This window comes from Oxyura jamaicensis (genome assembly GCF_011077185.1).
Source record: "Oxyura jamaicensis isolate SHBP4307 breed ruddy duck chromosome 1 unlocalized genomic scaffold, BPBGC_Ojam_1.0 oxy1_random_OJ88323, whole genome shotgun sequence".
Classification (NCBI taxonomy): domain Eukaryota; kingdom Metazoa; phylum Chordata; class Aves; order Anseriformes; family Anatidae; genus Oxyura; species Oxyura jamaicensis.
In genome coordinates this window covers 2,490-12,490 of record NW_023303119.1, presented here as the reverse complement: position 1 = coordinate 12,490, position 10,001 = coordinate 2,490, and the positions used below count along the sequence as shown (strand labels likewise).

Genomic DNA, 10,001 nt, shown 5'->3' with positions numbered 1-10,001 from the left:
GAATGCCCAGCCAGGGGCCTGGCCCTGGATCGTCAGCATCCAGAATCCCTGGTATTCAGGCGTTGGGCATGTATGTGGAGGGTCCCTCATCAGCCCTCAGTGGGTCCTCACAGCAGCACATTGCTTTGACAATGCAAGGTAAGGGCCCATCTCTTTCCCTGCGATATGGCCGGTGCCTGGGCGCTGCAAAATCCAGCTGAGGGACTGCTTGTGAGAAGGCTTGGCTCACACCAAGCTTCCTAGCAGCCTCCGCATCAATGTACCTTGTGCCCAAAGCATACAAGGGCTATCAGCCCTCATAGCATTGCTTTCCCTTTTCCTCCATAAAGCAGAAAACAGGGAACTGCTGGGCTGCTACAGGACGTGGCTCGGCGCCCTCTGACCCCTTTCTCTATCTCCTTCCAGTTATGTCACGATGTGGCGTGTGGTGATCGGTGCCAACCGGTTGAGTCAGCTGGGCCCTGAGGTTGAAGTGCGCAATATTAAGCATCTAGTGATTCACGAATACTATAGAAATATCAAAACAGGGCACGATGTTGCACTGCTGGAATTGGACCAACCTGTTCAGTGCAGCTACTACATACAACTTGCCTGCGTGCCTGATGCCTCGCTGAGAGTGTCAGAGCTGTCGAGCTGCTACATCAGTGGTTGGGGTTCTACAGAGCAAAGATGTGAGTTCCCAAAAACACTGCTGTCCAGAGTGAAAGCTTAGCATGCTGGGGAGACGGGTTGGGCTTTCCTGATGGCAGAGGCACAACCCAGATGGCAGAGGCACAACCCATGGTCAAGCCATGCGAAAGTACGCCTACAGAGAGATGGACCTGACCCATTTCCCAAACAAAGACAGAAGGGAAACATCAGCACAGTGCCTCTCAAGACACAAAGCCAAGACTTAGGGAAGGGGTTCACCCAGGCAGGGGGGAAGAACTGGCAACGGGTTGCTGGGTACCAATTTCTCTTATCTGCTCGCAGCTGGACGAAGTCCCGACGTCCTGCAGGAGGCCGCGGTCCATCTCATTGACATCAAACTCTGCAATAGCAGCCGGTGGTATAGAGGGGCCATCAAGACCCACAACTTGTGTGCTGGTTACATGCAGGGTGGCATCGACACCTGCCAGGTAGGAGCATGCTACAAGTCAACACACTGCCATGTGGGTAGTCTTGATGTACCTGCCCAAATGAACACCAGCCCATGCCAGCCACCCTTCTAGCTCTGGGTCCCCACCACTTCTGGAGCTCACCTCCCCTTTCCCATCTGCAGGTCCTTGCCCAGGCTCCCCTTGTCCCACATCCCCGAGACTCTGCCCAGAGAGCCCATGGGGCCCGGCAGACCCAAACCTGAACACCCCTCTTCCCACAGCCCGGATTGTTGCACAAGAGAAAAGAGAGAGAGGGAGAGAGACCTACCTTTCATGCCCACAACCTCCCCCCAGAAAAGCCACTGTAGGCTCCAGAACCCAAGCAGAGCTTTTCTGTGCTGGGAATACAGCTCTGGGAGGAGCTGGGAGAGAGGAGCCAGCTCTGCTGCTGACAGTGGACACCTAGTAACACCTTAGGCTTCTCTCCTCCACTGCAGGGTGACAGCGGTGGTCCTCTCGTGTGCAAAGATAACACTGCTGACTACTTCTGGCTCGTTGGTGTGACCAGCTGGGGGACAGGCTGTGGTAGAATGCGTCGGCCTGGAGTATACGCCTCCACTCAGCACTTTTACGAATGGATCCTGGTACAGATGGGGCTGCACACACCAGTACGAACCGCTCCTACATCACGGGATTGGAGTCATTTTCTCACTGCCTCCACTCCTTCCCAGAGGCCAAGGCCAATACCAACACAAACAAATAAGAATAACGCCTGCCCATTTCCACTTCACAAGCTAACAGAATTCTTTACTCAGGTGCAGGAGCTTCTGCATGTCCTAAGGGGAAATAATGCTTGAGCAGCAGGCTGAGCATGTCCCAGTGCAGGCTGCAGTGCACCATAACCATTTTCTTCAGGGGCTGGTGATCCAAGGGCAGCCCCAGTGCCAAAGGCCTGCTCTGTCCTGCCCACTCTCCTCTAGTTTTACTTACTCAAATATACTTTGTTCCAGAAATAAAGCTGCCTATTTTCACAGCTAACCATGCCTCATCCCAATTCAATCTCCTGTGCAAGGCAAGGATTTCCATACGTGGCACCTGCAAAATACGCGGACTGTAGACCACAAAGGGGAAGGAAAGTGTCACCCAAAAAGGCTGAAGCCATGCCTGCTGAGGGAGGAGTGTGCAATAGGACAAGGGAATGCAGGTGGTACTGGCCCAGAGGTCTCAGGGACAGCAGCTGGCAACGTCAAATATCCCCAGAGCCAGCTACTGGTGGGATCAGTGTGTGTCTGTGTGTGTGTGCAATGCATCTGTGAACTTAAAGGTGGACTAGCTCATGCACAAGGAGACTCAGATTAGGGAAGACCCAAGGCTTGCCTCCATGAGTGGCTGAGGAGCTTGACATCCAGCCATAGCTATTACATGGATTTAATTCCCATGCTATTATTTGAAGGATATATGAATCTGCTCTGCCTATGAATCAAGGGTGTAAAGCTGCATGTATGTTTCCCCACTGAACACCAGTCCTGGTAACTGGAGAGGCAGATAAGTTCTGTGTTGTGTTTTTTGTACTATGCAGATGCTGGTAAAGGCATTGCTTCTTGTGCACACAAGCACAACATACAAACAGAGACTAGATGCAGACACACACAGTGCATGCACACCCAATATGCACATGCACAATGTGCACCCACCCACTTACCCGCATGCATGCACACTGTGCATCCGAAGTGGTACGTGCATACGCACACTCCCAACATGTGGGGCTCCACTCAAACATACAACTAGCAAACACCCCACAAGCTCACAATCCACTCTCATGCACTCAACCTGTAAAACCTACCCTTACCATTCCCAACCACAACGTGCCTGCATGTGTCCTTGCAGAGTGGGCCCCCACAGCAATGCAGCAGTCACTTGGACCTTCCCTTCTAAGCGCAGCCACACGGACACTGTTCATCTGTATGTTCTACCCCTGCTTGCTGGCATTGGTGCAGCTTGAGGCAGTCACACAGTACCTTGCTTGGCTCCGTACAACTATGTCACCTGTGCACAGTGCACACAGTCCCACATGTCCTTCCCTGTTCCTTGTCTGGTTCCTGGAACTCTGTCTTCACGTCATGCCCTTCCAGAGCTCAGAACTGCAGTTTTTCTCCTTCCCTCGGCATCCTGCCCACCATCCCCTCGTGCCACAGTCACCATGGCCGGGCACTGCAGGGCAGCCACTGCAATGCCTTATGAATGAAGCAGGCTACATGAATTATACAGCAGCTTGCCTCCTGCTGCAGTACCAGCCCCCTTGCTCTGCCTCTTGGCCCTGAATAATTGATGGCAGTGAACACAGCAGCAGCCGCCCGAACACCCTTCTTGTACCAGGGCCAGGCCTTCAGGAGCACAGGGTGAGACACATGGGAAGGCCAGGAGCTGTACCAGCAGTCTGAGCTGCTGAGGACAGGGAGTGATGGGAAGCTGAGTTCCCAAGCAAATTATAAAGTGGTTGTAAAAGTGGGATGGGTCTTAGGAAGTGCTGCCTAGTAATAATGGCAAAATCCAGAGCAGACTGATTATACAGGCTGAATACAAAATATTGTGTATTCACTAGGACTTTAGCCAGTTTTACACCTGCTTTGGTTTTGGGCTGGAAGTCCTCACCTCTGCCTGCTGTGTGGTTAACCCCATTCCACCACCAGTACATCTGTTTGCACATGATCTCGTCTTGCTTTAATCTCATTTTGGGTACACTAAACAGATGGTGCTCTTCAGGATATTAGGCCCCAATTTCTTTTCAGTGCCTATCTTCGGAACTTTCTCATTTTCAAAAGCAGGCACAGCAACAGCAGCCTTCTCCGGTGCAGAACTCCCAGCACAGAACTGCTGTTGTTCTTTGCATGCCCCTTCCTTATTCTGGCTGCAAGTCACTGACCTTTAAGGACATCGGCTTCGATGTTTCAAGCGTGGCCAGCAGCCCTTATTTGTAAGCATGAAATCCTGTCACTGCTGTACATACACACACCTCACCTGAGAAGCACCTGGACTCCCACAGGGCCTAGTCTGCCCTGAACAAAACTTGTTCCCTCCCTGTCCCTTTGGATTTTTGTGCCCGGGGAGAAGCCAGGTCACTTCTCATCCCCGACAGCAGGGACCTGGGAGCAGGCACCTCGGAGCAGAGGCCTGAGCCAGCTGGCCAGGGCACATACAGCCCGCCCCCCGCTCGCTGCCTCCCTCCGAGGTGCTCACCTCCCCCCCGGGCAGCCTCACGGCTGCCCGGCCCCAGCCCGGGAGCAGCGCCAGGGCCGGGCCGGGCCCGCTCTGCTCCCCCACGGGCCGGGCGCCGCAGCCCCGGAGGCAGCTCTGCGGCACCCGCCCCCGCCACGGCCCCGGCATGCCTTGCGGCGCGGCTGGGTCACGTGGCTGGCCGCGCGGGTCAGCTGAGCGCCCGCCCGGCACAGCCCGCGCGAGGCGGCGGCAGCGCCATGCTCCCGCTGCGGGCCCTGCTGCCGGCGGCGGCCCTGCTGCTGGCGGCCAGCGGCCTCCCCAGCGGCCTCCCCAGCTTCGTCGTGCTGCTGGCAGACGACCTGGGCTTTGGGGATCTGGGGAGCTACGGGCACCCTTCTTCTGCCACGCCCAACCTGGACCGGATGGCTTCTGGGGGGCTGCGGTTCACCAGCTTCTACAGCAGCGCCCCGGTGTGCAGCCCGTCCCGGTACGGCCCCTGCTGGCCGGGAGCCGCCGCGGGGCGGGGGGAGGCATCGAGGCGGCGCTCGGCGCTGCGCAGCGATCCGCGGTGCTGGGGGGCAGGTGGCAAAGCCCCGGGAGCCGTGAAGGCGCGGCCGCGCTGTGAGGGGGCTGAGCTCGCGGCCCTGTGGCGGCGGGTGGCTGCCAGTGGCGGCTGTGAGGGTGGGGAGCCGGGATACTGGGTCCCTGGGAGTGAGGGACCCGCTTTGGAGGAGAGGTGTGGGCTGCCGAGTAACGTGGGGCTCGTGCTGTGCTGTGCCAGCTGTCACGGCTGTCTCCTGCCTCTCTGGTCTCTTCCACAGGGCAGCCCTGCTGACGGGCCGGTTCCAGATGCGCTCAGGGGTTTACCCTGGCGTGTTTGACCCAGACTCCCGGGGAGGCCTGCCGCTGTCTGAGGTCACTGTTGCAGAGGTGCTGAAGGCCAAGGGCTATGCTACAGCCATAGTTGGCAAGTGGCACCTTGGTGTGGGCATTAATGGCTCCTTCCTGCCCATCCACCAGGGATTTGACCACTTCTTGGGAGTGCCGTACTCCCATGACCAGGTGAGAGATGGGTCCACCATGAGGGTGCATCAGGACCAGGTGGGGGGACTACCTCAAAGGTGAACCTTGTGTTTGAGGACGTGTAGGCTGAGTTTGTGCCTGCATGGGTAGATGGGTGTGGGTGGCCATAGGCCAGGGAAATGGATGTTGGTGGGCAAAGACCTCTGAGTTTTTCATATGATAGAGCAGTTCTGCAGAACATAGGTAGCAGTTGTGCCTGAGGACACGCACCCTTTAGTGGATTGCAGGACAGAAGGTCAGCTTCTGGGCTACAAAGAAATATCTGAACTGCTGTCAGCAGAAAGTGATACTGGTGCAGCATGGTCCTTGGATGGTGCCAAGGTGGACACAGACCCCTGGGCTTCTGAGAGTGGTTGCCCAAAGGGTTCCTGTAGGTGGTGGGTTGCTGTGAGTCTCTTTCATTCACTGTCCTGCAGAACAGGTGAAAGGCAGTGTTGTTTGTTCTCTCCAGGGCCCCTGTCAGAATCTCACCTGCTTCCCACCTGATACCAAGTGTTTTGGGACTTGCGACCAGAACTTTGTGCCAGTCCCACTGCTCTGGAACCAAAGCATTGTGCAACAGCCAGTCTCCTTCCCTGATCTGGTGCCACTCTACAACAAATTTTCCCGGGACTTCATTGCTGACTGTGCACGAAGAGGCCTGCCCTTCCTGCTCTACTACGCCTCCCATGTAGGAGAGAGGGAGGGCTACTCCAGGTTTGAGGGTGGGGGAGGAAGCCTTTGTTCAGCTCCAGAGAGCTGGGAAGCACCTCACCTGTAGCCCTTGGGCTGTGCTGAGCAGTCAATACTTGGTTGAGGGATGGGTGAACTCCCCGCCCCTGGCTGACTTGGGGTCGGTGTTCCCATGCCTGGGTTCTGTGGCAGCACCATTCTGGTGATATTCTTGCATGGCTGCTTTCTGGAGCGTTGGGTGTTTCCCTTGGCCAGCAGTCCATCTGGGAAAACTTACTACTGTCTGAGTCTACGCATCCTGCCCGGGACTCAGTTTCTTTGTACCATTTCTGAGAGGCGTTCCTGAAACTTGAGGGCATGCCCCTTGTTATGTCTTGAGCATTGTCACATATCTCAGTGTCCTAGCTGGGGTTTTCGCTGTCCCTGAGTGAGCTGGGAACGAAATGCAACTCTGGGAGTTTGTGTAGCAACTCTCTCTGTCTTTTCTTCAGCATACACACTACCCCCAGTTTGCAAGCCAGGAGTATGCAGGACAGTCACGCCGTGGGCCGTTTGGTGATGCACTTTCAGAGTTCGATGGCTCAGTGGGACAGCTGCTGCAGGCGCTGCAAGAGAATGGTCTTTTGAACACAACCTTGGTGTTTTTTACCTCTGACAATGGGTGAGTGGGCTCACTGGGGGGACTTCATCCTTTGATAAGATTGTACTACCACGATATGGGGCCCCATTGATTGGGGCCCAAGGGACATGATGTGGCAGTGCCACGTGACATCCTAGTGACCTGAACCGAGGCAGTGAGTGGACGCTGTTCTGCTGAGGACCTGTTGCATGATCTCCTTGCTCCCATCAATCAGCTGTACCCCTCACGGGCAGAAGCCACACCGGCTTAGGTCCAGGACTATGCAGCCTGAATATCCCCAGATTCCTTTCGTGTGTGGGTGGCCTCAGTCTCTAGTGCCCTGCTCAGGTGTCTTGCACAGCTTCTTCACCCCTCCCATGCCTCCTGCCTCACAAGGCTGGAAAGGATGTCAGTGTCACTGGCACAGTGTGTTTCTTGTCATGGTCCCACTGGCAAGCAGGGAAGGGGCTGTGTGGACCTGTGAAACCGATGGTAGTTGGTTCTCTCTCACAGCCCTTCTACCATGCGGATGGCACGTGGAGGAAGCTCTGGCCTTCTGAGATGCGGGAAGGGCACAACATATGAAGGTGGCATGCGGGAACCAGCAGTAGCATATTGGCCAGGCCATATCGCTCCAGGTTAGACTCAGCACTGCTTGTACCTTTTGTGTGCTTACACCAGCCAAGGCAGGGGTGTCACGGCAACTCAGTTGCCCTGGGACAAGCAGAGGAGGGGAGAGAAATGAGGATGGTAGGGATGAGAGTGGGATCAGGCATTTGAACCTTTCTTTGTGCCTTGCTGTTGTGGGTGGCAGGAGTGACTCATGAGCTGGCAAGCACCCTGGACATCCTGCCAACGCTGGCTGCCTTGGCTGGAGCAGCTCTTCCCAGCGTTACCCTGGATGGCTATGACCTCAGTCCAGTGCTGTTTGGATCAGGGAAGGTGAGTTCTGCAAGCCAGTTCTGGCTGGTGTGGTACGTGAAGGCGGGGTGAGGCCTGAGCTATGTGCTTGATGATCAGTGCCAGCTGAGGGGTCAGGGGGAGACCCATGAGCTGGGAGATTTTGTCTGGTCTGGACCATGCCATGGGCTTCTCTGGTCTGCTCTTGGGCACACTGTAACAACCACAACATCTTGCAAAGCGTAGTCCCTGTGGCTGTAGTGGATGGACAGGAGCCTCTGTAGCTTTGAGCAGTGAACAAACAGGATGCTGCTGCTCATTAGCTTCCCCATTTTCTGGCCATGTTCTGGCTGTAGTGTCAGGGCTTCTTTGTGATTCCCTGGAGCCTCTGCCTGGTCTTGTACTTGGGCTCTTGTCCAGTTTCATGGCTGCACAGACAAGATCACCTCTGTTGCTTCCCACAGAGTCCCCGTCAGACCATGTTCTTCTACCCACCATCCCCTGATCCGCTGCATGGCCCCTTTGCTGTCAGGCTTGGGAAGTACAAGGCCCATTACTTCACACAAGGTTAGTCCTGCCTTCCCTCTGCACAGGCAGCTTTGTGAAGTCCTGCCCGGTTCTGCTGTCAAAAGCTGAGCAGCAGCTGAGCTACACTTGGACATTTCTTTTGCAGGTTCCTTTCACAGTGATACCACCCCAGACCAAGCCTGCCATGGGCTGACCCCACTGACCCATCATGTGCCACCACTGCTCTTTGACTTGGAGTCAGACCCTGCTGAGAACTACGATTTGTTGCAGAGTGCTGCAGGGCCAGAGATTTGGCAGGTCCTGAAGGACATCAAACTGCAGAAGATGCTTTTTGAACAGCACATGGAGTTTGGAGAAAGTCAAATCAGGAAGGGCAGGGATCCTGCCCTGCAACCCTGCTGCATACCAGACTGTACTCCCAAGCCCTCCTGCTGCCACTGCTCCTAGCCTCTTGCTGCTCCATCCCCTTCCGTGGCTTCACAGTGGTGCCTATCCCAAATGCACCAGACCCTCCCCCGTAACTAATCAAGCTTAGCCTTGGAGCTACCTTGGAAGTTTGGCTCAGTGACACTTCTGACAGAGTGCTGGCATAGTGAGCTGCGGGGTTGGAAGGTTACCAACCCTGCTGGCTGTGCAAGTATTTGTTGGACCTTCAAGATGAGGTCTCTTGACAGAAACTCTTACTTGATCAGGGAGGGACCAGGATGTAGCATCATCACCGGAGCCAGCACAGTTCCTTTTAGACCATGTTTAAGACGCAGCAAAGGGCATGCCCCAGTGCAGATCTCAACTCAGTTGGAAGTATGCTGAACAGTCGAGAGCTGCAGCATCATCACTTTCCAAGGGCTAAAAGCACAGCAAGAGAACGATGAGCTAGATGGTCCTGGCAGTTTACGGGGCAGGGTTCTGTACAGATACTGCAGAAGGTATATGTCTAGGTGGGAAGTCTCCTAGGGAGTTACTGAAATGTGGGGGACAGTGCAGTCATAGGTCACAGCGAACATGGGTTCATGAGAGGTAGGTTCTGTTTAACAAATTTGATTTCCTTTTATGATAAGATCACCTATCTAGTTGATCAAGGGAAGCCAGTTGATGTAATCTTTTTGGATTTCAGTGAAGCTTTCAGTACAGTTTCTCTTAGGATCCTACTGGACAAAATGTCCAGCATATACTGCTAGATAAAAACATCATACGATGGGTGAACAATTGGCTGATGGATAGGGCTCAAAGGATTATGATAAATGGGGTTCCATCAGGCTGGTGGCCAGTCACCAATGGGGTCCCTCAAGGCTCCATTTTAGGGCAAGTTCTTTTCATTGTTTTCATAAACAACTTGGATGTAGGATTAGAAGGGTGTTTTGAGTAAATTTGCTGATGATACTAAACTGGGAGGAGTTGTTGACTCGTCAAGGGTGGAAAGGCCTTGCAGAGAGATCTGGTCAGGTTGGAGAGCTGGGCGATCACCAACCGCATGAAGTTTAACAAGAGCAAGTGCTGGGTCCTGCACGTGGGACAGGGCAACCCTGGCTGCACGTACAGACTGGGCGACGAGACGCTGGAGAGCAGCCCTGCAGAGAGGGATCTGGGGGCTGTGGTTGACAGCAAGCTGAATATGAGCCAGCAGTGTGCCCTGGCAGCCAGGAGGGCCAACCGTATCCTGGGGTGCATCAAGCACAGCATCGCTGGTCGGTCGAGAGAAGTGATTGTCCCACTCTACTCCATGCTGGTGTAGCCTCACCTCGAGTACTGTGTGCAGATTTGGGCAGCACAGTACAAAAAGGACGTGAAACTGTTTGAGTGTCCAGAGAAGGGCTACAAAGATGGCGAAGGGCCTAGAGAGGAAGACAGGACAAGCGGCTGAGGTCACTTGGTCTGTTCAGCCTGGAAAAGAGGAGGCTGAGGGG

At 54.9% G+C, this 10,001-nt stretch overlaps 2 protein-coding genes across 2 annotated transcripts; both read left to right on the top strand.

Annotated features, from left to right (window-relative positions):
* The first annotated feature begins 6 nt into the window (after positions 1-6).
* LOC118156864 (acrosin-like) lies at positions 7-2,187 on the top strand. Its single transcript, XM_035311093.1, has 4 exons — positions 7-138; positions 406-671; positions 973-1,118; positions 1,577-2,187. Exons 2-4 carry the CDS (start codon positions 416-418, stop codon positions 1,934-1,936), a joined length of 762 nt encoding a protein of 253 aa, XP_035166984.1. The 5' UTR covers positions 7-138; positions 406-415; the 3' UTR covers positions 1,937-2,187.
* A 2,311-nt stretch (positions 2,188-4,498) lies between these two features.
* On the top strand, positions 4,499-9,482 carry ARSA (arylsulfatase A). Its single transcript, XM_035311092.1, has 8 exons — positions 4,499-4,782; positions 5,117-5,357; positions 5,830-6,048; positions 6,542-6,711; positions 7,183-7,307; positions 7,484-7,611; positions 8,034-8,136; positions 8,243-9,482. Exons 1-8 carry the CDS (start codon positions 4,553-4,555, stop codon positions 8,542-8,544), a joined length of 1,518 nt encoding a protein of 505 aa, XP_035166983.1. The 5' UTR covers positions 4,499-4,552; the 3' UTR covers positions 8,545-9,482.
* The last annotated feature ends 519 nt before the right edge of the window (positions 9,483-10,001 follow it).

Bases quoted from the DNA above. Each gene is read 5' to 3' on its own strand.
- LOC118156864 (XM_035311093.1), top strand. From the start codon at position 416: ATGTGGCGTGTGGTGATCGGTGCCAACCGGTTGAGTCAGCTGGGCCCT. The intron at 672-972 runs GTGAGTTCCCAA...ATCTGCTCGCAG, and splicing joins GGGTTCTACAGAGCAAAGAT to CTGGACGAAGTCCCGACGTC. The intron at 1,119-1,576 runs GTAGGAGCATGC...CCTCCACTGCAG, and splicing joins GTGGCATCGACACCTGCCAG to GGTGACAGCGGTGGTCCTCT.
- ARSA (XM_035311092.1), top strand. From the start codon at position 4,553: ATGCTCCCGCTGCGGGCCCTGCTGCCGGCGGCGGCCCTGCTGCTGGCG. The intron at 5,358-5,829 runs GTGAGAGATGGG...TGTTCTCTCCAG, and splicing joins TGCCGTACTCCCATGACCAG to GGCCCCTGTCAGAATCTCAC. The intron at 6,712-7,182 runs GTGAGTGGGCTC...TCTCTCTCACAG, and splicing joins TTTTTTACCTCTGACAATGG to CCCTTCTACCATGCGGATGG.